The sequence below is a fragment of the Labeo rohita genome, chromosome 2, assembly GCF_022985175.1.
Source record: "Labeo rohita strain BAU-BD-2019 chromosome 2, IGBB_LRoh.1.0, whole genome shotgun sequence".
Taxonomy (NCBI): domain Eukaryota; kingdom Metazoa; phylum Chordata; class Actinopteri; order Cypriniformes; family Cyprinidae; genus Labeo; species Labeo rohita.
This window is the reverse complement of record NC_066870.1, coordinates 5,066,687-5,092,642: the sequence shown is the minus strand read 5'-3', so window position 1 is coordinate 5,092,642 and position 25,956 is coordinate 5,066,687. Positions and strand designations below refer to the sequence as shown.

Genomic DNA, 25,956 nt, shown 5'->3' with positions numbered 1-25,956 from the left:
GCAAGTGTTTTTTGTATTTTTACATTTTTTTCCCCATTCATTTCCTATGGCAGTTATTTTTGACCGCAAAGATGACAGCTGTGACTATATATATATTTTTTGTTTGTTTTTTTATGACCACTTAGGCTTTTCGAATCATGCCCTAATTTCTTGTGTTCACATACCAAATTCCATAAAAAATAACTAAGTTTTGTTCCGTTCCAATGAATCTATAATTTCAAAATTAAAGAAAATGTAAAAGTTCCCAACTTATGTCAAACTTTGTTATAAAAAAAAGTTACAACCTCCTGTTTTTATGACCATTTTCCATGCATTAGCTGATATAGATATTAAATATCACTAAATTTTGCATCGATTTGATTTGTATCTACAGGATGTTTGGGTGTTTTGGAATAGACAATTAATAACATCTGATATAGTGGCACAGAAAAGAAATATTTTATTTAAGCATAAATTACTAATTTAAAAAATGTACTTGATTTAATTTACTATTATTATAAATAAACAAAACAAGAGGAGCTCTGTGCCCCCTACTATTCCTTTTTCTATCTGCCATGTAAGAACTACAATTAAGCAAAGAACTTTACTTGAAATCAAGTAACATGGAATCCTCTCATGCAAAGAAAAATGTGTTTGAGTACAGTCCAACTGAAGCATCTTGTCTCTGACCTGGGCGGTAGGGCTTCCTCTTCCTCTTCTTGGAGGGATCGGTTTCTTTAGAGTCGTCTTCTGCTGTGGGCTCTCTCTCTGGGCTGGAGTCTGACTTCACCTCACCGTCCACCATCATCTCCCCTTCTGCTGCAAAACACACACAGACAAACACACAGAAAAAAAGTGTCAGGGATTACACACCCGTAAGCAAACCCAGACTACAGAAAGAGGAACCGTAAAATGATACACTTTAATTCTGTATGTCAAACACAATAGATTGTCCATTTGTGCTAAAAATAACATTTCAAATCACTATAATGAACCGCCTACCTAGTTTTATGGCATTATAGGTGCATTCACAATGAGAAGGCTGTTTTAAATTGCAGGTAGAGATTGTTTTGCCTTCTACGAGACCTAATTTTCCTAAGAATTGGAGGCACAATCACATGGATTGCCATGAGCTCACCAAAAACTTCCCAGCCAAGTTGGCCAACAGAGATGAAAGACACACTGGCTACAAATCATATAATGTGTCCATGGACCTTTTTAAACAACATCATCAAATGTCAGGAGTTTCCAAACGTTCTTCCAAACATAAGTGAAACATCTTAGATTTAAAATATTTACTTGAAGTATCCTCTGAGATTTTAATTTAATATTTCAATAATTTAACAACATATTCACGTGTTCATGGTTCCCTGATGTTCCTCACATGATGCAAGCAAAGAGATAAAACATTTGTTTTTTTTAGTAAGTGTTTTATTTTGTTTATTTATTGTTTGTATATTTATTTATACGGCTGCTGCTTATGACTATTATTATTATTGTATTTTTGTTTTAAAACTAATTAGAAATGAAGATATGCTACTGTTGTAAATTACAATTGTCCTGTAAAATAATTAAATGAATAAATAAATAAATTACACAGAGATGGTTAGTAACTGATTACATGTATTCTGGATTACATAATCAGATTTCAAAAATCAAGTACTTGTAATTAAGAGTATCACATAATCAGATTAGAGTTACTTTTTTATGAATTACATGATTACATATTATTTCCAGTAAATCATTCATACTTTATTGATTTTTACTCATTTCTTACTAATTCTAACTGATTCTAACTTTTTTTTTATTTTCCTTTCTAAAAATCCTACGTGTCATACCATTTAGCTTTAAATAAGTTAAATAGTAGGTTTAAATCAAGTTAGGTAGAAAAATAATCTAAAAGTAATCTAAAAGTAGTCAGAACACCTAAAACGATAACCTAAATTACATTACTAACTACAGTTTTTATCAAGTAATCTACAATCAGTAATGGACTATTTGATAATTATTGTCCATAATTATTCACACTGCTAGTTACAATTCTAATATTTACCTTAAATCCTTTACTTTAAAATGTTCAAGTCATCAAATTTTTATTTTGACAGAACACTGGTGAAATGCTATTAACTTGGAAATGCTGTGAAATGTGCAAAAGTGTAAATAAAGTGTACATTGCATTCCCGTTTACTATCAAGCAGTAATTAGAAATTTATTTTGATTTTTATTAAATTCTAAGTTAGTTTCCTAGTTTAAGTGTTACCCTACCTATTTAACTAAAAGACATCCTTTGATTTAAAGGGGTCATCGGATGCCCATTTTCCACAAGTTGATATGATTCTTTAGGGTCTTAATGAAAAATCTATAAAATACTTTGGTTAAAAATTCTCAGTGGTAGTGTAAAACAACACCCTTTTTACCTTGCCAAAATCAGCTCTGCAAAAATCATCCCATTCTGAGGGGATTGTTTCTTTAAATGCAAATGAGCTCTGCCCGCCCCGCCCCTCTCTTCTCTTTGTGGAGTGACGAGCATGTTTACTTTAGCCGCATTTAGCATGTTTAGCTGCGAAACTTGCTAACTAGCACGTTATTAGGAAAGGTGATTGCAGAGATTCATTAAAAAAAACCCTTATACTCACTTCTGCTGTAGGTGAAGCTGGATCACGAATGATTTGCACGAACATAGACACATTTATGTAGATCGGGAGGTGCATTCCCTTCACAAACACCTCAATCGCTCAGTCTGAGATATTCTTGTCTAACTTACATCCCTGCTCTGCAATCGAAACAATGGAGGTCGGACTGTTACAGCTGATTTAGGGTGGGTCTGAGGTAAGACGCTCATATCAATTAACTGTTGTGGGAGCGGCCTCTATTGGTCTGACGCCACACATGGCTCGATTTAAAAAAGGGAATATTATTTTTACAGATTAATTAAACCACTGCATGGATTTGTATCATTATAGGGTAGATTTGTACATACACTGCCAACACACATTAATGTTCAAACAACATGTAAAAGTGAACTTTGCATCTGATGGACCTTTTAAAAATAGCACTAAGCTTAATGGTGACTTCAGTTTTCATTTTAACTTTACCAACGATTTAGTTATTAGCATTTTATCAACTCACAAACCCCTATTTGTGAAACACTGGTGTAAATTTTAATTATTATCTTAGTTCGGTTTTAAGTTGTTAACCTCCAAAATTGCATCTCTTTTACTTCATTCTTTGTACATGGACATGAAACTACTGCTAAAAAAAGCACAGTTGAGATGTAAGAAGCAATACTTTTGGTGTCGTCGAGGTCTCCGTCTCTGGAGAGTTCGGTCTGTGGGTCTGGAGGCGTCTGCAGCACGGCCACACTGTTCTGGTTTATGATCTTCAGTTTGAGTTTGGGTTTGGAGCGTCTCCGCCGCGAGGCTGCATTGGCGAGACTCTGGAGCTGTGACAGACCAGACTCTGTGAGACAAACGCCGTCCTGGGTGTACGTCCTCGTCAGGTCTGTGAAGCAGAAACACAAAAGAATAATTCACTCTCAAATTGCACATTACTATGGCTTGTGAGCAAGTCTTACTCTACAAAGAATAAAATATCTCTTTAATAGCAGAGCACAACCTGAATTAAATAGAGAGATTTCAGTAACACTTTACGGCAAGTAAAAAAACAACAACAAAAAAACCCCACAATTGTTAATTGTTTGTGCATGTTAGCTTAGGAACATTAAATAACATTAACTTTTGATTTTAATAATATATGTAAAATCACAATTTTTATTGTTAGCTCATGTAAACTAGTATAGTTAATTAATGCTAACAAATGGATAATTTGTAATGATAATTTGTTTGATAATCTGACATTTAAAAAAAACAAAAAAAACAAACAGAACAAACCAAAACAAAACCGTAATGTTTTAGTAAAGTGACATCATTACCAGGATCTCTTGCTTTTGTGACTCTCTGTGGCATGAGAACAGACTCGACTAAATCCAAACAAGACTTGGCCGGCGTTCCAGGCGCTGTGTAATGACCACACAAATACACAATGTCAACCTAAAAACGATTTATAAACGTAAAACAGACTTGATCGTGCTAAAGCAGTGTTTACCAGGAGAGAGGGGCGTATGGCCTTGGCACAGACTGCAGTCAAAGCTGGTATCTGCAATCTTTTCCACCTCCTCCTCTGAGTGGATTCCCTGACACGAGGCATGCATCCACCTGCAGACACGGAAACAGCATGTTTGTACCACAGATATGAACGATGAGGAGAGGTATGAGGGACTATTCTGTGTTTTATCATCTTCTATATACAGAACTTGCAACTGTAGTTGACAATAAATGAGCAAAAGTTTCCACTGACTTGTGTTAACAGAAGGATATGAGTTATACAAAAGGCTCAAAATATCATTGGGGTTGGGCACTTTTTTCACCTGGGTCAAAAACAACTACAACTACTAGAGTAGTTGCCTTTTCCATTTGTTAAAATGTAAAAATAAAAAATAAATTTGATCAACATTGTTTAAATATACATGTAACGAAAACACCTTATAATGACAGGAAATTGTATTGTGCAATCTCAGGCTTTGTAATTTATTATTTTATGACTATTTTTCAACCTCACGTTTTTGTCTTTTTGTCAACCCTGTTACCGACTTAAGCGTTACTAGATACTATAGTTTAATTATAACACATATGCCACTAAATTATATAGGCATTAGCTCAATATGCCGAGGGTGACTATAAAAATGTTTGAATTTTACACAATCTTTAAAAAGAGGGTCAAACCTGATTAATGTCATCCCTGTTATTCACATGTCAAAACCTGTTACTCTAAAAAGTAACAGGTTGACAGTAACAGGTTTGACAGCTGCAAACAAATTTGCTAATTTGCACTTTCAAAGGATTTTACTAGATATTTATTACATTAAATGTAAGAAATAACGGTTTAAATTTGCATTTTAAAATGGTAACAGGATTGACATTGCAAGATGGGCCCATCTCAGTCAAACCTCTTAAATCATCAAAAATAGAACATTATAGAGGAATGAGTGAAACATGCTTGCGTTTTAATTGTTGGAGTCCTGTTTGAGAGATGATGTAACCTGCTAGAAAAGATGCTACCTTAATGTAGATTTTTTTTTCCTAGGTTTTCTTTTTTTAAGAGGGTAACAGGGCTGACATGAAATATTTTATAGAAAAAAAAATGCAAATTAAAAGTTCTGCTGAAAAAGAAAAATCATACTGCTATTTAAATTATTTAAAATAATAAAGAAATATTATTATTTTATTATTTTTTATTATTATTTAGACTATTTAATAATTATTATTATTCTAAATTATTTAAAATTTTAAATACTTTTTCATGTAATATTGATGACAGCATACATAGTATTGTTATGTTTTTAAATTGTACATTTATTTGTTATATTAAATCTATGCTTGATTATTTCTTAGGGATGCAAAAGGCACCGATTTAGTAGAATAACTCAACTGCTTATCAACATGCTAAAAAATAGAGATCATGCAATATTTTTTATTAGCAGGAATAATTACAAATATTGTCATTCAGATTTTTAAAATATCAAACAAACTAAAATATTCAAAATATTACTGAAATATTCAAAATATTACTAAAATATTCAAAATATTACTAAAATATTTTTAATTAGTAATTTATATAGTTTTATATTTAAATAACAACAAACAAACAAATAAATAATCTTTTATAAAATAATAATATTAATAAAAAAATAAAATAATACCCCAAAAAATAAATATTAAAAAAATAGCACAATAGTAGTAATAGTAGTAACATTTTTTTCACTTCACTTATATTATGAATTATTAGGGGCACTTCAAAAGGTTGAGGTTTTTTTGGGAATTTTTTGGGAATTTGCTGACCTAGGCAGCATTTATTTAATAAAAATAAATAATAAAAAAAAGTAATATTGTAAAATTTCATTACATTTTAAACATATTTAAACATTTTATTTTAACATATTTTGAAATTATTTTTTTTCCCTTTGATGCAAAGCTGAATTTTCAACATCATTACTCCAATCTGCCACATGATCCTTTAGAAATCATTGGTACGTGCACACCAAAGGTGAAGCGAATATTTGCATTGCGTTGCACGCTCTAGTCTACTACACGTCACTTGAACGAATAAAAACGTAACAAAAAAAAATAAAAAATTCTGATACAACCGTATATGTCAACAAGCTCTTTGCAGCTTGGTTCGGGGGAATTTTCAAAAGAAATTTAAAGAAACTGAACTTGTGCGGAAGACGCGATTGAAGCATATATCGTACGTTTGTGGCAATCGCGTCACCCAATTTGTGTCATTTGCATCGCCCGGTGCAAATTTGCATCTTTGCATTGACTTTGTGTGTAATCTACTCACGCAAATAATTAAATTAGCTTTTTGTGTGAACACATCATAACATGCTGATTTTCTGCTAAAAAAAAAACAAAAAAAAAACAGTTATTATTACTATTGAGAACAGCTGCTGCTTAATTTTTATTAAGAAATTGTGATACATCCAAAAAGTTTTTCATGATTTGATAAAAAGAAAGTTCAAAAGAACATCACTGATTTGAAACTGAATTTTTTCCGTTGTATTTTACTGAATTTTACTTTTACTGTCAGTTTGGATTAACTGCATCCTTGGTGAATATAAGCATTAATTTCGTTACACAAATAAGCTGCAAACCTACATAAAGTATTTATAGCGTTTATACTCCTTATAAACCATTATTTGAACACCCTATCAAATATATTTATATATATATATATATTGTTTTGCATGGGCCAGCATCTCTTCCTAAGAATCTAGTAGGTGTCTAGTATGTTTGATGGCAGTGACTTGCAGATTTGAAAGGAATCCAAGCGCCCCAGCAGGTACATGCACAGCCCAGACCTGAGTGCTGGACCGCAGCTCACCTGTCACACTGGCGGCACTGCAGGATGATCTCCTCCTCGTTGTAGTCCTGCTGGCACAGCGGGCATGAGGCCAGGCTGGCGCAAGGGGCACACTGAGTGTAATTATTCTGCCACTCACACCTCAGACCCGCAGACGTGGCGCCGCACTGCGTACAGGACACACACCTGCGGGACACCAGAGCAGCCACAATCACATTAATCACACGCCACACGACTCCAGCCATTCCAGCCATTCCAGCCACCCTAATAACTGCTCACTTCAAGACATGACAAGTAAAATAATTATCATAAATAAAATCCCTTTTGTTAACAAAAGGCCCTCCATTGTAACTAGCAATTATTCTTAAATTAACCACGAGAACAAAAAGCAGTTAAAGCACAGTTGAAGTAAAACGATTTTGTAAAATTATTAAAATTATTTTGTAACATTATATTAAAAACAGATTCATTTTTATATTAACAAATCGATTTTATGCGATGTGAAATACCATTTGCATTTCCAGCTCCCATTGGGCACGTTCTGCAGGGGCGGGTCTAAGCAGTAGGTGTGGTAGCTGATGTCACAATCGTCACAGAGCAGCAGACGTCCGGGATCGCTGGCCTGACCGCACGCCTCGCACACGGTGCACTCCAAACACCGCCAGCCTTTACTCAACACCACCTTAGTGATCTGGTGACAAACACATGTCAATTAACATGAGCCAGAGTGCATATGAAGACAGAACTTCTCAAAAAACAAAAGAAAACAGTAGTTCTTAGAAGCATGAAAGCAGCTTTTTTAAAAAAAAAAAAAAAAAAAAAAAGTTGCTTTTTAGATATTTTGAAGATGTTTCAAATGGTTTTTTTTTTTTTTTCCATATAATTAAAGTCAATGGGGTCTAAAACAACACCCTACTGATTTTAATTGCAGGGAAAAAGAAAAAAGACATTTGAGACATTTTTCAAAATATAACAAAAATAACATCTTTTGTCTTTCACAGAAAAAAAAATAATAATTTGTGTTTGAAACAATATGAGGTTAAGAAAATGATGACAGATTGTTCATTTCTAGGTGAACTACTGCTTTAAATAAGCAAAGTGGTTTTATCTTGACTGTAAAATCACAAACACCAGAGTATTATCGTTAACTAAAATGAACAAAAACTATTAAAACATTTTTGGTAACCGAAATACAGCTAAAATAAAATAAAATAAAATAAAATAAAATAAAATAAAATAAAACAAAACATGAAAAACATTATCAGTGTCTAAAAATGTCAACTACTTCAAATGGAAATCAATCAAAACTGAGCTAAAACAAATAAATTAATCATTTTAAATAATTAAATTTTAAAATTACATTTTATTTATTTATTTATTTTTTTGCATGTGGAAACCATGATATTTTTCAAGAATCCGATGAATAAGAAGTTTAAAAGAACAGCATTTTTTGGCAATACAAATCTTTTGTAATATTACAAATTTATTTACTCAAATTTTTGTTAAATTTAATACATTCTATATGCAAAAAAAAATAAAATAAAATAAAATAAAATAAAATATTACATGAGAAATACTTCTACTGCAAATCAGGAAACCAGGTCATTTTTTTGCAGGAATCTGATAAATAAAACACTTTAAAAGTACAGCATTTATTTTAAATATAAATCTTTTGTGATCTTACAATTGTTTTTTACTCTCAATTTTGGTACATTTAATGCATTCTATGTGTAAAATAAATAATAAAAAAATAAAAAAATAATAAAATATTAGATGAAAAACATCAGCATCTAAAAAATTCAACTACTTCAACTGGGAAAAAAAAAAACAGAAACTAAAACTAATAAATTAAACAAGCAGTGAAAAAAGTAATACATATTTATTATATTATATTATTATTAAAAATATGTTTGTACGCATGTATGTATGTATGTATGTATGCATATATAAAACAACAAAAACATACAACAAATTTTGTACTAACAAACTAAAATTTATTATTATTTTAGATTTTTTTATGCTTAATTTTTTTTTTTTGTGGAAGACATGATATTTTTCAGTAATCTGATGAATAAAGTTTAAAAGAACATTTTTTTGAAATATAAATCTTTTGTAATATTACAAATGTATTTACTCTCATTTTTGTTAAATGTAATGCATGGTTGCTAAATAAAAAGTACTAATTTTAAAACCTAAAATTTTATTATAACAATGCTTGAATAATAATCAATACAGTGCTGCACTGCAAGCAAATTTTATTTAAATATATTTTCTCCTTAAGTAATTTTAGTGCTATTTTGGTTTGTAGCTTCTGTCTTTGTTTCTTTTTTAATTTTCTTCCCAGGTCTGGGAGGATTCTTTTTTGTTTTGTTTTGGCCAGTCATAATTAATGGTACCATCAACACCTCTAACCGTATTAGAAAAAGGAAGGATATAATGGCCCCATCCTGTAATGTGTTCTCCTGTGGTTGGGAGGTGAAATGTGCTCACCTTTATATTCACACAGAAGGGGTGGTAACACTGTCCACACTGAGCACAGGCCAGGAGTCGACCCTCCACACCCTGTCCAAAACTCCCACAAACCACACACATATCCTAAAGAAACCAAAACACACACCAATGTAAGAGAGCAGCAGACTCCACATACACAACTGCAGCAGCACAAGCGCTCAGAAACATTTACCTGTTTCATAGTGAACGTGTCCGTACTAGAGAAAATCACTACTGTATTGTGCATGGCGTTTTCTTCCTCTTCCTTGAATGTGCAAATGGGTTCCATGATGTTTATCTGCTGCGACACAAACAAACCATACAAATAAACCATACAAATCCGCATGTCAGAACAAACCATGTAGTAGCAGTCAGAGAGTGTGACGTACTCCTGGTATTGGGATTGGAGGGACTCCGTTCTTCATTCTGGCACGGCCACGTCCTCCCCGGCCCGTGACACCCGAACCCCTGGGGCGTCTCCTGCTGGGGAAGCCAGACCCCCGGCCCTGCTGACACGACAGAGATACCATCAGGGTCATCCTCGCTGGCAGACAGCGATTACCATCGAAAAGAAGAGGCTAAAGGAGTTTGTTTGCATTAGCGTCTACTTTGGCCTCTGGAAGCTTTCTGCAACCAGCACTAGCTTTAAAAAAAATGTTCAACAGTAACAATGTTATACACCAACTTTGCATTTACAACTTCACATTTCTGATCACATACAGTATTGAAATCCTACACATTTCTATGAATGTCCATGGCTTTTCCAATAGTTTGTAATCACTGGATAAGGATTTTTTTTTAAAACACTACCATTCGAAATGTTGGGGTCAGTAAGATTTGTATGAATGAAATTAATACTTTTATTAAGCAAAAAGCATTCAGTTGATTGAAAGTGACAGAAACTAACAAACAAAAACTATTTTAAATTAGTACTGTTCTTTTAAGCTTTCAATTTATCAAGAAATTCTGAAGAAATATTAAGAAGCACACCTATTTTCAAAAATAACTGAATATTAAAAAAAAAAAAAAAAAGTTTCTTGAGCAGCAAATCAGCATATTAGAATAATTTCTGAAGGATCATGTGACACTCAAGACTGATGCTGAAAATTCAGCTTTGTTCACAGAAATAAATTATATTTTAAAATATATTCAAATAGAAAACAGTTCTCTTAAATTGCAATAATATGTGACAATATTACTGTTTTCACTGTTATAACAGATTTCTTTCAAAAACTAGTAAAAACTATTTAAATATTTTTAGTAACTGAAAATAAAATTAAATTAAATTAAATAAAATTAAATTAAATATTAGACGAAAAATGTCATCAACATCTAAAAACAATAAACAAACAATAAACAATATTACTGTTTTCACTGTATTTTTGGTCAAATAAACGCAGCCTTGGTAAGTATAACAGACTTTTTTCAAAAACATGTAAAAACGATTAGAATATCTTTGGTAAATAAAATAAAATAAAACAAAAAAATAAAATAAAATATAAAATTATATATATTATATTAAATAAATATTAGATGAAAAAAATCTAAAAAATATATATATATATATATATATATATATATATATATATATATGTATGAACTGAAACTGAATTAAAACTAATAAATTAAACCTGAACAGTTTAAAAAACAATTAAATTCGAATTCAAATAAAAACTGAAAATATAAAAATACATTTTATAAAAAAATACATATTATTTTATAAAAAGAATTTTTTTTCTGCCTTTTTTAAAATTTCATATTTATTAATTTATTTATTTTTGCGGAAACCATGATATTTGCATTTATTTGAAATATAAATCCTCTGTAATATTACAAATTTATTTACTATCAATTTTGTTCAACTGAATGCATTCTTGCCATATAAAAAGTATAAATTTTAAAAACTACAATTTTGTCATTTATTATTTAAGGTTTAAAACACAGTGCTTGAATAATAATAATCAACACAGTGCTGTACTGCAAGTATTTTTAATATACTTATGATATTTAATATATTTCACAATATTACGGTTTTCACTGTATTTCTGGCCAAATAAATGCAGCCTTGGTGAGTATATAATGGATTTCTTTCATAAACATAAACGTACTGACCCCAATATTTTGCTCTTCAGTATTTTAAAGCTTAATGTAACTACAAAAATGTACAGTAACTACAAAAAAAAATAAAAAAACATTTTTCTATTAATTCGCATAACAATGGAAGTCTGAAAAGTCTATTCTTTATGACATTTCCAGTTTTTCCATTGAACACGTAAACTGGACGTGGATTTCAACCAAGCAAAGAAAGTAATTTGTTAAATGATTTCACTAGGCTGACAAACATATCAGATGTGTGATTAAAGAAAGGAAAATGATTTGATGCTCGAAACGGTGAAGCCTTCAACTACTTTTGCTGTCATGTGAAGTTAGTCAAACAAATGAGCAGACCAATCTCATCTTACTTCTGTAGACCACTTGAAAGAAACGTCTTCAAACACTCTCGAGGACTCGTCGACAGGACCGAAGGAGGAAACGACTGACCAAAGTTTTCTTTTCTCCTTGTGTTTATATTTAATGAACGGCCTAGCGGCTCAACTTTAATGCACTGTGATCAAATAACCAACCCAAACCAAACACGGCTCTCCCTCAATTTAACTAGCTGTCACAGCGGAGCAACATTCCCCATAACGACACCAATTTCGCAGAGACTGTGACACTCGGTGTGAGATGGCATCTGAGGGAGCTGCCAACGCGGCTATCAGGCTGTTGAGAGGCCTCGGTCGTGTTATTCTAGCGATTTCGCTTCTATTACGCTGTCAGCGCGTTTCCTTTCCTCAGGGGCTGCCATTCTGACTGTCACAATGAAAACCCTTTCCAAGAATTGCACTGCCTCCCTCCCCGTCCACTGTTCCTCACGCCGGACCATCATTTCAGCCGCTCTTTCAACTTCTGCCTCTGCCACTCAGGCTTGATGTTTTTTAAATTGGTCCTTTCATCGCCTGTTTCATTCTACCTGACTTTAACACAGTGATGGTATTAGATAGTAATTGCTTCAAACAATATAAAGGTCTGATTTCACTCTGAAATGTTACTATTCTACCATTTTTGTATCTATATTATAAACTGTAAAATCACATTCTTATATCACATTTTATATTTTACACACACACACTATACATATTTTTCTTATACAGATTTTTACCAACAATATTTATTGCTTTTGTATGAATTAAAAACATTTATTTTAATTATTTTTCTTATACAGATTTCCACCAATTTTAAATATTTATTGTTTATGAATAAATTAAACATTTATTTTAATTGTATATATATATGTGTGTGTCATTTCAGTGTATATACATTGCTAAATCATTTTATATAAGTTAAATATAATTTTTACTTAAATTATAAACATGACTATTAAAATGCACACAAGAATAAATTCATAAATCTGTATATACATTTTTTTTAGATATTTATTGTTTATTTATATAAATATAAATATTTATTTTAATTATATATATATATATATATATATATATATATATATATTTATATCATATATATATATATATATTTTTTTACTTAAGAAATATTCTTAATATTTTATCAATATATTATCACACTATTAATAATACATTAATAATACATTACTTTTATTTATATGCATTTAAAATATATCTATACATCTTTATTTATTAAATATATATTTGTATTATATTATATTAATTATATTATATATTATCATATTTAAATGTAAATAGTATATCATATTTATTATTTATACATTAATTATTTGCTTAAACTTTATATAATTACTCTTAATTATTTAAATTGTACCAAATATAATTAAATCATAAAATATATTTATTTTATTATTTAGTATATCATTTATATAACTATTTGCATGAGTAATATTGATAATTTATAGTTATTTATTTACAATTTATATAATTAAACTAATATTTTAATTTTTTTAGATAGATTTGTCATTTCAGTTTATATACATTAATGAATCACTTCATATAATATTAAATATGAACAGCGCAGAATTACCGCCATATTAATATACACTTAGTCATTTCCTGCTTCCTCTCCATCATCATCTTAATGTAGATGCTGTCTTTTTAGCGACCCTTGACATGTTGCAAGTACTATCCAACATGCTTGCTGTCAAGACACGATAATGCGATGGGACCTGGACTGGCCCCGTGCCCAGATGATTATCCGGGCGGCTCCAGCGGCTCAGGAACAGATGGACCTGAAGCCCAGCGAGAGCCAACATGGCCACTGCGCGGCCCCTGACCCCTCAACACGCGGCACATCTGCTCCTACCCCATGGGCTACGGCTCACAACGTCAACACGTTCATAACTCATTTTCATTCATTAGCCCAAGTCAAGCCGGGTCATGGAAAGAAAAGCACTGTGCATGCTGGGAAAAAAAAACAGTTAGGATGTAATATGAAGGCACAGAGCATGTTAGTGACGATCTTGACGTGCTGCGGTTGTTTCTGACATAAAAAAATGCAGCGCAGGATTTGTTCAGTCCAAATCCAAATCAAAGCTGTCCAACATGAGCATTGTTATGACTTCATTTTCAATGTGTTTGCCCTGCGGCGACTCTGGATTCTCTGCATGAAAAGTCAAGGGTCTGGTGTGCTTTACATTTCATACAGCTGGTACTTTCTAGCCTTCTTTCCCTCCACTTCCTTGACTGCGATATCAGTTCATATCTTAGAGAACACAACTTTCAAAGCATTTTTAACAAATTTTTCTGTGTGTAATTCTTCAGAAACCACTGCTGTTGAGACTGACAATATCTGGGGAAAGAGTTAAAGAGTTCTAGCTTTCTAAAATTCTTACACCATGTCTACACTGGACATATTCAGAATTACATCAGACCATATCAACCTGCTTTCAAAATATTTATTTTATATATATTTTATTTCAATGAATTTAAAATATAAATGTATTTTAATATATACTATTATTAAAATGTAAAAAGGAATAAATATATTTTATTTATATAGAATGAAAATGCATATTTTAATATCAAATATACATGCAAATATAAATAAATAACATAAATACTGATAATTTAAACAAATTTTTTATATATAAATGAAAATGAAATTAAATTATTTTTAATTATTTATATTACAAAACAATTATTAAAACACCTTAAAGAATAATATAAGTTTATCTACATGCATTTAAAATATCTCTATATTTATTATAATATTTATTTAATAGATTTATAGAATTATTTGCAAGAATAATATCATTTTATTTATGTGCATTTAAAAATATATTTTATATTTATTTATATAATGACTTGTATAAATATTGATAATTTATACAATTATTTATTTATAACTGACTTAATAGTTATAAATAGTTTTAAATTATTTAAATGAAACAATTATTAAAATATATAAAATATATTTATTTTAATATTTATTCATTATATGTATAATTTTTGCATAAATGATTTAGTTATAATTTAAAAATATATATTAATATTTATTAGAAAATGTATTTAATATATTCTTAATTAATACATATTAATATATTATCACACTCTTATTAAAAGAATACGTTCATTACATTTATTTATCTTTATTTATTACATTTTTTTTAAATGTAAACTGTATTATACTGTATATTATATAAAAGAAATATAATTATATATAATTGTATAAATAATATTGATAATTTTTGATAGTTATTTATTTTTATTTTTTATGATTAAATTAAAATATATTTAAAAATATATATAAAAAATATAATTAAATCCAAAAAAGCTATATATTTATTTTATTATTTAGTATATTATTTATAGAAATATTTGTAAAATGTTATTTGTTTCTAATTTACAGAATTAAATTAATATTTTCAAAAATTATAGAAATATCACTAAAATGTATTAAAAAGAATAAATTAATTAAATCCAATAAACAAAACAAAACAAATAAAAAAAATCATCTATTTCTTGTGTCGACAGCTTCATTGACTATAATGAGAAGAGTTTAGTTGAGTTTAGTTATGTTAGTGATGTCACGATGTACCCTGCCGTCCGGTGTAGATACGGTGTTAGCTGAACACCCACTGTGTAATATTTGGCTGTATTTACCACACGGATTATCCAGGCGGCCGTGCTGTGGGGCTGCCTGCTCTTTGGCCCGTCCCAGCCCTCAGTCGGGTCAAGGGACCATGAAGGGGAGCTCGGTCTGCGAGAGGTGCTCCATGCTCCCTGAAGATGGGGTGGGTTAGAGAGAGAGAGGAGGAGATGTGGGCGAGAACATGCAACAACTTAAACAGTACAGCCAGCAAAGAACAGATACATGCATGTACAACACAGACATGGTTAACAGAGAATATGACACATTAGAGCTGTGAATGAACTCAAAAAATGACATCTCAGACAAAGCATTTCCTAAAAAAAAAAAACCACATCTGATTATACAGCTCTTCAACATGCAAACAAAAAATGTTCCTTTTAATGTAATCTGTATATATAACTGTTTCTAGGGCAGAAAGAGATGCTTGCTGTCAGTCTAAATAAAGTGAAAGACTGCATGCGCAAACGATGGAAAGAACTGGCAAAACAGCATCATCTGCTCTATGATGAGAAATGTTTTAAAATGTCATCAGTGCCTTAAGAGACGCTATTTTTATAGGTCAAGTATGCAGTAGATGCAACAAACGGAACTTTTAAAACAAATTATGACTGTGTCCAAACAGGTTTAAAGGCCTCAAAATTTTGGGGTCAGTAAGATTTTTTGTTTTGGAAAAAAAAACACTTATGATCACCAGGGCTGCAAAAATACAACAAAAACAGTCATTTATAACTTTTCTATTTTAATATATTTTAAAATGTAATTTATCCTTTAGAAATTATTGTAATATGCTGATTTGCTGCTCAAAAAAACATTGCTTATTATGCCAAATACTTTCGTTAAAAAATTAATTTCAGGATTCAACGATGAACAGGAAGTTCAAAACAACAGCACTTATTTGAAATATAAGTGATATGTAACTTTACTGTCACTTTTCCCCAATAATTTAATAAATAATGTATTACTAATAATGTATGATGAAATCATTAATAACTGTATTTCTTCAAAAAATGTTTAAAAGGTAGTGTTACTCTAGCTTGTTACTCTGTATATTTGTTTTATTGCATGTAAATATTTAGGTTTATTTATTACCGATTTTACTTGTATTTATTTGTGAAAAAAAAGTCACATTTACAAGAAATAAGGTCACAACTGTGACTATGATCGCAATTACAGGACAAAAAATATATTTGTGAAATTCGATGTCATTTTGGTATACAGTTGCAATTATGAGAATTGACATTGCAATTATGAGGAATAAAGTCATGTTTGCAAGAAAAAAGTATGGTCACAATTACAGGAAAAACGGTTGCATTTGTAAGATACAATCTCATATTGAGATAAAGTCACAATTAACATTGCAATTATGAGGAAAGAAATTCACATTTACAAGAAATAAAGTAACAATTGTGAGAAATTACAATGCAATTACAGTAAAAAGTTGTGTATGAGAAGTTTTATGTCATTTTGGGATATGAAGTCGCAATTTTGGGAAATAACTGCAATATATAATTGTGAGATATATGATCGCAATTACATGATTTTTTTTTAATTCTATACCATTTTGGGATATAAAGTTGCAACTACAAGAAATGAAGTCATAATTGTGAGATAAGATTGCAATTACAGGAAAAAATTATATCTGTAATTTCCTGTAATTGCAATTACAAAAAATAACGTTGCAGTTGTGTGATATAAAGTTGCAACTACAAGAAATAAAATCATTTGTGAGATACAATTGCAATTACAGGAAAAAAATATATTTGTGAAATTCTGTGTCATTTTGGGATATAAAGCTGCAGTAATGAGAAATAACATTGCAGTTGTGTGATAAAGTTACAACTACAAGAAATTAATTCATAATTGTGAGATATGATTGCAATTACAGGGAAAAAAAATTATATTTGTGAAATTCTGTCATTTTGGGATACAAAGTTGCAATTACTAGAAATAACATTGCAGTTGTGCGATATAAAGTTGCAACTACAAGAAATAAAATCATAATTGTGAAATATATGATCTCAATTACAGGAAAAAAATTACATTTGTCATTTTGGGATATAAAGTTGCAGTTATGAGCAATAACGTTGCAGTTGTGTGATAAAGTTACAACTACAAGAAATGAATTCATAATTGTTGGACATATGATTGCAATTACAGGGAAAAAAAGTATATTTGTGAAATGTCATTTTAGGATATAAAGTTGAAATTACTAGAAATAACATTTTTAATATATTTATTAATTACATAAATAAAAGGAGTTTTAACCTTAGCGTGTTAATTTTTTCTTTATGAAAAAATACATTTCTTTTTGGTTTCGATATAGGCTTTTTCACTTGATTATTGCGTCCGTGATTTGTTTCACTTTTCTCTACTTCACTGGAGTTGAGAGGTTGATCACAAGTTTAGGGACCAATTCTCACTATTAACTAACTATTAACTATGACTTTTGCCTGAATAAACTCTTATTTTGCTGCTTATTAATAATTAGTAAGGTAGTTGTTAAGTTCAGGTATGGGATAGGATTAAGAGATTTAACATATGGTCATGCAGAATAAAGCATTAAATGTGCTTTATTAATATTAATAAACAGCCAGTATGCAAGTAATATGCATGCTAATAAGCAACTAGTTAATGGTGAGAATTGGTCCCTAAACTAAAGTGTTACCGAGATGCCTGGCATCAGAATGCTTGTGCAACTCTTGTTGCCATGACAACAGAGCCACTGGCTGTCTTGTTTACAAACGTGTGTGATTATGTCAGCACGACATCACATGACTCCAGCACACAAAGAGTGCAAAAGAGCAGGCCTCTTACAGCCGCCTAATTCCTCTAATTAATCCGTTTGTGGCTATAAAGTTAATTAATACTTAGCGATCATCCGGAAATCACGATGATGGCTGTGAATTAAGACTTGCTCAATTAAAACGTAAAGCTGCTTGAAGTGAAATTAACACGTCAGTTTTTAACCACAAATGCAAATGCATGTATACGCTTGCTGAGGGGAATGTAGCTGCAGTGTTTTCTGTCTCCTTAGATGCCATCTGATTTGGATGTCCTTCGCTGCCTGTTATTTCCCACAATTTTTGTGCATGTGATTATATAAAATAACATCTGATGGAAGAGCTAAAAGAAGTATATTAATTCATAGATGTTCATTTCTTTTCTTTCTTTTTTTTACCTTATGATTACTTTTCTACCAAGAAAGACACTGTAAACATTAAAATACTCACTTGATTACATCTAAAGCTCACTTGAATTTTAGTTCTAGATCATTAGACATGACGTTATTTTTTTTCCTCTATGAATAAAACTCTTAAAACAGCAAGGCAGAGGCCTCCGGTTTCAGACACAGCCTTTATCAATTAGAGAGTGTTTGGCTAACAGGAAAACACAATCAGAAATAGGATGTGATGCATGAATGATGATCTGATGGTTGAGTATGACATGTTTGTGAGATGTCTGATGCTGAGATAATCCCCTTCGAATTGATATCTGAAGCCTGTGCCATCTCATAAAACGTCCAATTTATCAAATGTTTAGTCTATAATAAAGCTTCCAGCACAAAATCAACCTTTTACATTCACAAGTCTCAAATATTTCCAGTAGAGAGTATATCTGAGACTTAAACATGCTCTGTTTAGACTGAAACATATGGAAACATTTTTCTGCCTCAGAGTAAAAATTAAAAAAAGCTAATTGGATTTGTGAGGTATAATGTAGCAATTACGAGAAACAGTCATAATTACAAGAAATAAATTTGCAAAAGTCACAACTACAGGAATTAATGTCGCAGTTGTGGGATATTAATGTCCCACTGTCAGATATGAAGTCACATTTACAAGAAATAAAGCTGTAATTGTGTGATATACAGTCACAATTACAGGAAAAAAATTTGCGATTGTGAGATAAAATTTCATATTGAGAAAGTCGCAACTATGATTAATGTTGCAATTAACGTCGCAATTAGGTTGTAGTTGTAAGTTTGTAAGTTGTAATTGTGAGATATATGGTCACAATTACAGGAAAAAAATGCATTTGTGACATGCAATGTCATTTTGAGATATAAAGTTGCAATTACAAGAAATAATTAAATTACAAGAAATATAATTATTTCATATAAATATAATTTACAAGGAATAACGTTGCAATTGTGGAATATAGGGTCACAATTACAGGAAAAAATTATGCATTTGTGAGATCCAATGGCATACTGAGATGAAGTCGCAATTATGACTAACGTTGCAATTCTGAGATTTTTTTTTTTAAGGAAATACAGTTGTAATTATGAGATATATGGTCACAATTACAGGAAAAAAAATATGCATTTGTGAGATGCAATGTTACTTTGAGATATAAAGTCATGCATTACTTTGAGATATAAAGTCAAATTATACATTTGTGAGATCCAATGGCATATTGAGATGAAGTCGCAATTATGACTAACGTTGCAATTATGAGATTTTTTTTTTTTTAAGGAAATACAGTTGTAATTATGAGATATATGGTCTCAATTACAGGAAAAAAAATGCATTTGTGAGATGCAGTGTTACTTTAAGATATAAAGTCGCAATTACAAGAAATAAAATTGCAGTTACAAAAAAAGGTTACATTTACAAGAAATAAAGTTGTAATTGTGTGATATATGGTCACAATTACAGGAAAAAAAATTGCAATTGTGAGATACAATTTCATATTGAGAAAATAGGTCGCAACTATGATTAATGTTGCAATTAACGTCGCAATTAGGTAAAAGTTGTAATTGTGAAATATATGGTCACAATTACAGGAAAAAATATGTGATATTTTTGTGATATGCAATGTCGTTTTGACATATAAAGTCGCAATTACAAGAAATAATGTTGCAGGAAAAAAAAATGCATTTGTGAGATGCAATGTCATTGAGATAAAGTCGCAATTATGATTAATGCTGCAATTAATGTTGCAATAATGAGTTGTTTTTTTTTACATGAAAAACAGCTGTAATTATGAGATATATGATCACAATTACAGGGAAAAAAACGCATTTGTGAGATGCAGTGTCACATTGAGATATAAAGTTGCAAATTACGTAATTATAAGAAAGTCCCATTTAAAAGAATTAGCAATTGCGTGATATACAGTCACAATTACAGGAAAAATATTAGCATTTGTAAGATACAATATCATAGCGAGATAAAGTTGGAATTACGAGAATTAGCGTTGCAATTATGAGAAAAAAGGTCATTTACAAGAAATAAAGTTGCAATTGTAAGATATATGATCACGATTACAGAAAAAAAGTATATTTGTGAAATTCTGTTTCATTTTGGGATATAAAGTTGCAATTACAAGAAATAACATTGCAATGATGAGAAATAGTCACATTTACAAGAAAGAGTCGCAATTGTGACATATATAGTCACAATTACGGGGGAAAAAAAATCACATTTGAGAGATACTATGTCATATTGAGATATAAAGTCACAATTATGATAAATAAAGTTGCAGTTGTGTGATCTAAAGTTGCAACCACAAGAAATCAAGTTATAATTGTGAGACATCTGATCACGTTAGAGGACAAAAAATAGCTTTTTGTAAGATACAATGTCAAATTGAGATTTAAAGTTGCAACTATGATAAATAAAGTTGCAACTGTGAGATACAGAGTCAAATTATGAGATATTAATTACGTTTATGAGACAAAGTTGTGACTGGTTTTATTTGCTGTTGATATCACAAATAACGGAACAGAACTAAAACGGATATGCCAAAAATTGCAAAAAATATAACTGTCTATTTGAACAAAGCCTTATGCCTATTAATTAACCTGAATCTGCAGATGACGGATTAAATAAACCACCACACAATTAAAAATAAAGTATATGACTGACCTGCTTGACTCTGGGTCTTCCAGGTGAAAACTTCCTCTTAGAGATGGCTGGCTTGCCCATCCCGATTTTTGGAGTGAATGGTATGAAGGTGGATGAAGGCACATTGCTGATGGCTTGTCCTGAGACAGCCTGGGCCTGGTACTGGAGCTGGGACGCCCCATGCACAACCAAGGGCAAACTCTCAGGCTGCCTGCATGGAGGCTGCTGTAACGACGTCCTCTCCTCCACCAGTGAACTCAGCTTGGCCAAACATCGCTCATCACTATCCATAGTGATGTCCGTTTCCTGTACGCGGCTCTCAGGAGTAATGTCGTGCTGCTGCACCATAACATCTGTTATATCCTGGCTCTGAACTCCTGGTGTAGTCTTAGCAGTACTAACCTCAGGCTCTACGGTAACTCCATGAGACACTGTGGAAGGTTCATCCGTGAAGGAAACCTCCATGGGTTCTTCCTCATGGGAGGTACAGGCTGGAGTTGGCTCTTTGGTGGGTGATAGGTTGGTTTTCTGCTCCTCCAGGCAGGGCTTGCTGTCATCCTCATTTTGGGAGATGTTTTCCATGAGTGTAGCTGAAGTCTCAGGAGGCTCCTCTGTTTCAAAAGATGACACAAGCTGCTGGACTGTGGACGTCTCTGGAGCTGAATCTAGCTGCTGCTCATGCGGCTCTGAAACTTCAGGACCTTTTGTCTCCTGAGGAGATGTAACTGCAAGAAGCAGAAGAACATTCAAAATGACTTTCCAAGAATTTACAAAAATACACAGGGATTTTCCACTGTGGGTCAGAGAGTAAAATCTGATAATAATGTTATTATTTCAAAAATATTGAACATATGTGACCCTGGACCACAAAAACAGCCTTAAGTAGCACGGGGATATTTGTAGCAATACCATGCAATAAGCCAGCAATACAATGTATGGGTCAAAACGATTTTTCTTTTATGCCAAAAATCATTAGAATACTAAGTAAAGAGATCATGTTCCATGAAGATATTTTGTAAATTTCCTACCATAAATATATCAAAACTTAATTTTTGATTAGTAATATGCATTGCTAAGAACTTCATTTGGACAACTTTAAAGGTGATTTCGATTTTTTTGCACACTCAGATTCCAGATTTTCAAATAGTTGTATCTCGGCCAAATATTATCCTATCCTAACAAACCATACATCAATAGAAAGCTTATTTATCATGTAGAAATCTCAATTTAAACTTGGGCTTATTTTACTATTGCTTAAATAGGATTGCAGAAATACTTCTGGGAAGCTATTATATAAACTATTTGAAGCTACATCCAAAACTATTTTCATTAGAACTCTAATTCTAACATAAATTATTATGAATGTAGCTTTAACGAGCTCAAACCGACTGAGAGAGTTAATTGTTTGTACCCTTTAAAAATAATTTTACACACTACACTTCCTAAAATGGACTTTTATAAGTAACCAGGTATTTAGAAATAGTAAAAAAAAAAGAAATGTTGATCTTATACATTCATTTTAATTGTAACCAAAAATCATGATGATGAAAAACTTGTCTGATCAGATTCAGCAAAATGTATTTTGTTGGCATGTGAAAGCACATTGGACTATTTAGCATTACATAAAATTATATGTATTTAAATACACAAAATAACACAATTAATTCACCTTAATGTACTCTTAATTAAATTACATTTATTAACTGAATTAAATTGAATTACATGTATTAATTTAGGAGCTTTTAGCGAAAGTGAATGCCAAAAGAGGAAAAACAAGCAATTTATTATATAGGAGCCATTCAAGCAGGATAGTTCACAGCTAGAGAAGTCAAACAGTAAACTTTTTCAATTAAAATTTTATTTGTAACGTTTTAAAGCTTTTTTTTAAATTCATTTATTTATTGTTACAGACTAGTTGAATCAAAGGGAAAAAACGGTTTCTTCGAAATCTATCAACATCTACATCTACATCTACGTCTATGTCTATATATCTATATCTCTCTCTCTCTCTCTCTCTCTCTCTCTCTCTATATATATATATATATATATATAAAGCCACTTTAACTTTAGTTGTTTTGGAAACATCTTTGAAATTACCCTAAATTCATTCAGATTCATTTTCTGCAGTATTTGGTATGATTTCCAAAGTGTTTTGTAAAAATGTATAAAACTGCAAAGCATTTGTATTTATATTTCCAACATAATACACAAACAAATTTTGTCCAGTGACTTATATTTTATGAAGTATAATGTGGTGCGACCATCAATAAACTACCATTTTGGGACTTTTATTTTGAAATCCATTCAAAGTTAGGACTTTGCATCATATACCAATTTGCCAGTGACCCATGGAGACATCATGCAGGTTTGTAACTCTCTTTCAAATTTGGAAAACAAAATAACCTTTTTAACAGCTGGTATGAAGTTACCACATTTGGATATCATGTGGTATGACCTCAAAAAAAACAAAAAAAAAAAAACGATGAATATTAAGTTATTTAAACAAGTACTTATTTTTATTATAAATTTCATAGTGACCTTTTGTGGGAAGCTAGATTGTTTTGTTTAGGTGGCCAATTCTTTACCTGTAAATTTGACTGAATTTGAAAATATCATGCGGTGCGACCACTGCGTGAGTGTTTTCCATTATAGCTATATGTCCCAGATTGGCAGTTTTTGTGTTTTTATATTCAATTGTTGTTGAAATATGTATTCAATTGTGGTTCAATTATGTGGTTGAAATATGAATAACTGCTACAGCTTAAATGAATGGTATTTTTAAAACATTTTAATCAGTTTTATGCAATTTACAGGAAAAATGCTACATTTAAGAAGGCCACTCTGAAATTATAAAACAAAAATATGAGATCATTATTTATAAAAACTCAAAATAAATGCAAATCCTTTGTTTCTAAACACTTTACTGAGAACATCTCACAAATTTTACAAATGTTAAATGCCAATCAAGTCCATTACATGAAGAAAAATCCTGAAATGTTTTCCTCAAAAACCATAATTTCTTTACGACTGAAGACAGAAAGACATGAACATCTTGGATGACAAGGAGGTGAGTACATTATATGTGAATTGTTGTTCTGGAAGTGGACTTCTCCTTTAAGGAAATGAATTAATTTTAATATAAATCATGGTTGCACCACATGACATTGTTCAAGGCTATGGCCAATTCATTGAGATGAAAAAAACACTAAAATACTTCATTTCAAATTTTAACATGAATTTATGTGTACACAACATTCTTAATGTTTGAACAACTACAACAGATACTACTTTTTGGATTTTAAAATTGGCCTGTTGAAAATCCTTACAAGTCAATGACATATATATATATATATATATATACACACACACACACACACACACACACACACACACACACACACACATCCATTTGAATTCTCTTGGGAAAATCCTCATGTCCTGATTATGTCAAATTATAGAAATAAAATGGGTCGTGAATGCTGTTTCATGCTGACTTCATTTGTTTAAGATTTATGGATATGGACTAGTTAATTGCTTGTGGAACATGAGTGTCTTCAGTTGTAGTTGTCAACTGTTCATCAAACTGTCAGAGGAAAAACTACATTTTTCAACAAATTCATTCTCAACCACTTGTTTTGAACATTCCTTAACATATCCAACGAACGTGGTTATGGTTAAGATAACAGCATCTTCAATAACATTAAATGTGCATGTATCAATGAAGGCAAACAGGGTAGACGAAGTACCTGAAGTCCGCTCATTTTCTGTGCTGTGGTCTGAGGTCTCCCTGCACTCTGGCTTGGCTAAATCACCACTAGCGTCTGCACCAATTTCTAGAGGAGGGGGGGGAAAAAGTCAATAGACAGTCCCATCTTGTGTTATGTAATACAAACTGCTCCAAGCGCTAGTGGAAATAATTACAGGACTGGAAAAACAACTCAACAGGGCAGAAAAGTACAAGTGTGAATGCAGGCACATACGGCATGTGTGTTGTTCAGAAAACACTGTGCTCAAGAGAATACAACGGCTTTGAGCAGCACTAAAAGTAATCTACCTCTTTAATTAGGACGATTTGTCCAGTGCTGTCTTATATACAAGCTGTACGTTTGAATTGTGGCTCCTCTGACTACACTCTAACATGCTTTATTGTCCTCTTACTGTCTATAATGTCGCTCTCCTGTGTTCGATGTATGTCTAAAACAACACATTTCCACCTCAACCTCTTAAATCCATTGATTTTGAGGGCCTTATCAGATAAATCACCTCCAGGAAGAGATAACCAGCCATTAGAGAAATCACGTAATCACAGAAGACTAAATGACTATCGTCCAGCGCGGCTGACATCAGCTAAGCACATCTGAGGTAATTAGAGGGCAGGTTTCTTTATAATCAGAAGAGTAGAGATACATCATGATTCTGATTTGGACCTGTGACTGCTATAATAGAGAGAAGATACGGGCTTACGATAATGACTCGCACTTCTGGTTATTCAGCACCTCTTTTAATTACAGAAAGAAGCGACACTTGCTACTTATGGGCTGTTATGTCATATTAAGTCACTTCTGTGTGACAGAAGACATTAAAAGGAAAAAGATGG

The 25,956-nt window shown here is 31.4% G+C and overlaps 1 protein-coding gene across 11 annotated transcripts in view; it reads right to left on the bottom strand.

Moving 5' to 3' along the window:
* The window catches only part of kmt2cb (lysine (K)-specific methyltransferase 2Cb), a 141,085-nt gene that overhangs the window by 46,640 nt on the left and 68,489 nt on the right, over window positions 1–25,956 (bottom strand). For 5 of the 11 annotated variants that reach the window (XM_051138075.1, XM_051138114.1, XM_051138096.1 and 2 more), the window contains exons 13-24: window positions 25,106–25,192; window positions 21,381–22,084; window positions 15,522–15,641; window positions 9,777–9,893; window positions 9,581–9,688; window positions 9,388–9,492; window positions 7,407–7,588; window positions 6,919–7,083; window positions 4,084–4,193; window positions 3,911–3,994; window positions 3,268–3,480; window positions 670–798 (exon numbers count right to left, since the gene is read on the bottom strand). In XM_051138075.1, coding sequence (XP_050994032.1) covers window positions 670–798; window positions 3,268–3,480; window positions 3,911–3,994; window positions 4,084–4,193; window positions 6,919–7,083; window positions 7,407–7,588; window positions 9,388–9,492; window positions 9,581–9,688; window positions 9,777–9,893; window positions 15,522–15,641; window positions 21,381–22,084; window positions 25,106–25,192 — 2,124 coding nt within the window. The remainder of the gene's footprint in view (window positions 1–669; window positions 799–3,267; window positions 3,481–3,910; window positions 3,995–4,083; window positions 4,194–6,918; window positions 7,084–7,406; window positions 7,589–9,387; window positions 9,493–9,580; window positions 9,689–9,776; window positions 9,894–15,521; window positions 15,642–21,380; window positions 22,085–25,105; window positions 25,193–25,956) is intronic. The other 6 variants (XM_051138085.1, XM_051138162.1, XM_051138105.1 and 3 more) reach the window with 5 other exon arrangements.